General features: G+C 64.5%; 1 protein-coding gene across 1 annotated transcript in view; it reads right to left on the bottom strand.

Moving 5' to 3' along the window:
- Positions 1 to 36: 36 nt before the first annotated feature.
- TFDP1 (transcription factor Dp-1) overlaps positions 37 to 4,126 on the bottom strand; it is a 32,740-nt gene continuing 28,650 nt past the window's right edge. Inside the window, 3 exon segments of the mRNA XM_021717617.1 lie at positions 37 to 784; positions 2,804 to 2,882; positions 3,757 to 3,945. Of these exon segments, the coding sequence (XP_021573292.1) occupies positions 634 to 784; positions 2,804 to 2,882; positions 3,757 to 3,945 (419 nt within the window). The 3' untranslated portion in view covers positions 37 to 633.

Genomic DNA, 4,126 nt, shown 5'->3' with positions numbered 1-4,126 from the left:
GAGGGAGAGAGAGAGAGAGTGAGAGAGAGAGAGAGAGAGAGAGAGAGAGAGAGAGAGAGAGAACACTCCACTCCATCTCGATGGACTCACGACAGTCAGTATAACTTAAGGGAACACAAGGTCAGAGTGGGACTGGGGGCGCCCGCGTGGGAGGCGGAGCTCGGCTGCCTGCTGGGGCTGGGGACCCTGCGGCCCCACACAGGGATGCCCCTCGCAGGGCCGCCGCCGGCGGGCACCGTCCACACACACTACAAATAAACGGCGCATCTGGCGCGCATCTGCACAGGAGCGCGTTTTACTTCCGTCAAGGTGGATGAAGTACAATTTCTTCAGCAAACTCAGCAAAGACTGCTAGGGGCAAAAATGAAGTTTAGACAAAGCAGAAAATGAGAACGCAAAGCCCTAACAAGTGAATGGCGGCGCTGCGTCAGCACACGGCCAGAACACATGTCCACGCTCATCCCAGCCCTACGGGGACCGTCCTTGCTCGCCGGGGGTGCGCTCTGAACTCCACAGCTGGCCAAGGTCCTCTTGGGAGCGGGCCGGAGAGAGACAGAAAACCCAGGCTAACAGGAGCTCGTCACCCCCCACAACTCTCCCGACGCCGAGCCAGAGGCGCCTGCAGGCCGGACGTCAGGCCTCCTCGTCGTCCTCGTGGAAGTCGTCCTCGTCGTCCTCCTCGTCCTCCCCGACGCAGGACACGGGGGTCTCCACCCGCGAGCCGCTGTGCTGCGACCCGTTGGAGCTCGTGGCCAGCATCCCGTCCGCACCGTTAGTCAGGTCGCTGCAAGGACAGACGAGGCGGTCAGCGCGGTGCAGCCCCAAGGCCATGCAGCCGTGGCCCCGCAGGTCTGGGCTCTTCACCCAAGCAGAGGCGGGAGACCGCTAGTCCCAGCGCTGGGTCCGCTGGTTCACCAGCACGGTCCTCCAGCCTGCCTCCTGCTCACGGGACAACACACAGCGGGCCTCCACAGAGCCACCTGGGGCGTCTGCCGGCCTGGCCGCTGCAGAAACGCACCCCAGGGCCGGGGCTGGAGCGCCGCCGGGCTCTCTTGCCAGGACTTGACTGGCGACCGGCACCGGCTAGAGCGAGTCGGCCGGGCATGCTGTGACGCCATCGGGCGTGGCTCTGGCCCCACATGAGGGCCGAGACCCTCAAAGGCAGCAGCACCACCAGGCCCAGCAAGGCCGGTGCTGACAATGATCCCAACGTGCGAAAGTGTCTTCCCGCCAGCATGAGCCCCACCTAGAGGAGCCTTCTGGAGGCCCCTGCAAACGCCGTGGGCAGAAACGCACGAGTGTCGGGCTTCCCAGTGAAGCTCCACCTCTGGGCAGCCTGGTGGCGCACAACAAGCCGGACCCCGTGAGGAACGAGGCTACGGTCAAGGGAGAAACGAGGCCGCCAGGTGGCTCGCCGCCGCCTCCTGCACCAGCCACCACCGAACGCCCTTCGCGACGCACTTTCACGAGGCAGACCCCGCGCCACGGCAAATCTGGCTCTTCTTCCGGAATGGGCGTGGCTTTGCTCCCGCTGCCGTAAAACCGGAGGAGCCTGCAGTCTCACCCAAGCCAAGGACGCGTGCAGGTCAAGCCTTCCAGGCGCCCAGTCCTGCCCGCGGGACACCAGAGCCGGGCCTTTTCCGCGGAGGAGCGTTCTCACACACCACACGGGCTGAGAGACACAGCCGGCCTTCCACTGTTCCACGTTCCAAGTGCCACGCCCGTCACCACGGTCTCGCGGACCCCAGTGCCCACAGCCAGTGCCACGGCCCCTCCTGTGGGGAGGTGGCCGAGACCGGTGGACCTGGCTCTCCACCCAGAGGGGCCCAGCGCCCACACGTGCCCTCACTAGCGCTGTGGAGCCGGAAGCAGGACACACAACACGAGCGCAGCCTCACCGCGACCTAGACCAGCCCTGTCAGCTGGGCCTGCAGATGCCAACTGCTTTTTCTTTTATGAGTCGGAGTCTCATGCTGTCGTCCAGACTGGACTGCAGTGGCCGCTCCCGGCCACCGCAGCCTCGACCTGCTGGGCTCCGGCGACCCTTCCGCCTCAGCCTTCCGAGTAGCCGGAATTGCAGGCATGCGCTACCACGCCCGGCCGATTTTTTGATTTATTGTAGAGAGGAGGTCTCGATGCCAACTTCTACTTGAGAACGTTAACTGCACATTCCCCTCAGCCGTAAGGTCAGCACAAAGTAACACATCATGTAACAGTGTGATTTGTAACCTTTACTGCAACAGTATCTTACTTATCTCTGAGGGACTGCCGGCCAAAGCGTGGGCGCACATGCATAAATAACAAAGACTCCAACTCGGAAAAAAACCAACAACAAAAAAAACAGCAAAGCTCCCTCCGTGCTGTGAAAACACGCACAATCCAAAGAAAGGGTTTGGAAAAAAGCATGGCACGAAATCACATATGCACTGTGACCTTGGATTTGTCTGTAAAAACACAGGGGGAGAAAGAAAGGCTTGCCACATGGGCTGCCATGAGCAGTGGGATTCGGGCAGTCTTACACCACCTTCACTGCGTGCTGCTTTTTTCAAGCTGAAACCATGCATTCCTTTTAGTTTTTAGGGAGAAGAAACGGAGAAAGCCAAGCCTCTTCCACACGGGACAAGTGGCGTGGCCCCTGCAAGGCCCGTGGCCCGCACACGCAAATCACGTGCTGAGCACAAGGGGCCTGGCATCAACACGGGCCAGGCCATCCTCGCAGCCGGGGAGACGGCCGCCCAACCTCGGCCTACGACCCCGGGGGACGCCCAGACACCAGTCCTCCCTCACCCCCCACCGCTGTCACCTGGCAGAGAGCCTCGTGCCATTAGACGTGGAACCGGCCGTCGTGACGAACATGCCGCCAACCGATCCCTGAGCCATTTCTGCGAAGAGAAAACACCAAACCGCACCGTCAGGAGACAAGCACCACGGGTGCCTGGGTGGCAGCACACGGTCACGCACATGCCGCGGGACGGTGGGGAGGCTCCCGGGCAGCCCTGACTGCCCCCAAGTCCCGCTCGGTGCCACAGAACAGGACGTCCACATGAGCCTGCCTCTTCTCAACAGGCACAGGAAGCCGTAAGACACACAGATACCCACGGAGCGTGCCACGTGCGTAAGGCCCACCAGTGACACCCACCCCACGACAGAATGGGAATCACAGCATGGGCACGGCCGCTCTTCCCCCACCGGGCCCAGAGCCTGTGGAGCTCGGGACAGCGACCGGAGGCCAGGGGTCCAGTCCCCGTGGGCTGCTGGCGACAAGCGGGGCCAAACGCCGTCCCCCACAAGCCGGGTGGCCGGGATCAAGCCAGGCGCTCCGTGTGGGAGGAGAGGTCTGGCCCCCTCGGAACAAGCCAGGAGGGGCCGGAGGGATCATCGCACAAGCCCCTCAAGGCCGTCTCTCCTACCTGTGGCCAGGTCCTGCGAGCACGGAGGAGGGCCAGGACCACGAGAGCTGCGTGGCCTCAGGGAGCAAGCGGCTGTGCCTCCGAAGCATGTGTCTGCTCTGTGGCTGGACACCCACTGACCACCGGGAGCCGCTGCCCCAGCCCCCTCCAGAGAGCCACTCCCCCGGCCTCCTGCTCCCCAGGGCATTCCAGCTCTCTCGCGGCCGCGTGGCCACAGCCCGCCCCACCGGGCCCCACCCATCTGGCAGCCAGCTCCCCCACTCAGGCCCAAGCCCAGCAGAACCCACGGAGCGGGAGGCAGCACACCCCCCCGGCCGGGCCGCCCTCGTCCCTGGGCTTGGCTGACCTGTCACGTACGGCTCCAGCGCCTTGGGCACCAGGCTCCGAGCCATCCTGAGGTCCTCGGCGGAACAGCTGCCGGCCTCCAGGCCGCAGGCCATGCCCATGCGCTTCAGCACCTCTATGTCGTCGTGGATCTCGAAGGTGTTGTCGAAGTTGAACAGGTACTCGAACCTGGGCGGGCGGGTGGGAGGGGCTCGGCGGGGGACCCGGGGGCCGCGGGGGTGGCTGAGGAGCCGGCGGGGGAGCCGGGGGCGGGAACGGGGCGGATCCGAGGGGCCAGTGGGCACAAGGGAGCTCCGGGACAGGCAGGGGCTCAGGCAGGGCCACGGCCGACCACTCCCCGGCCGCGGCCGTCACGTCTCCTCCCGGATCGA

The sequence above is a fragment of the Carlito syrichta genome, unplaced genomic scaffold (genome assembly GCF_000164805.1).
Source record: "Carlito syrichta isolate Samal-C Ts95f unplaced genomic scaffold, Tarsius_syrichta-2.0.1 Scaffold109674, whole genome shotgun sequence".
NCBI lineage: Eukaryota > Metazoa > Chordata > Mammalia > Primates > Tarsiidae > Carlito > Carlito syrichta.
This window is presented reverse-complemented; position numbering and strand designations above follow the sequence as displayed.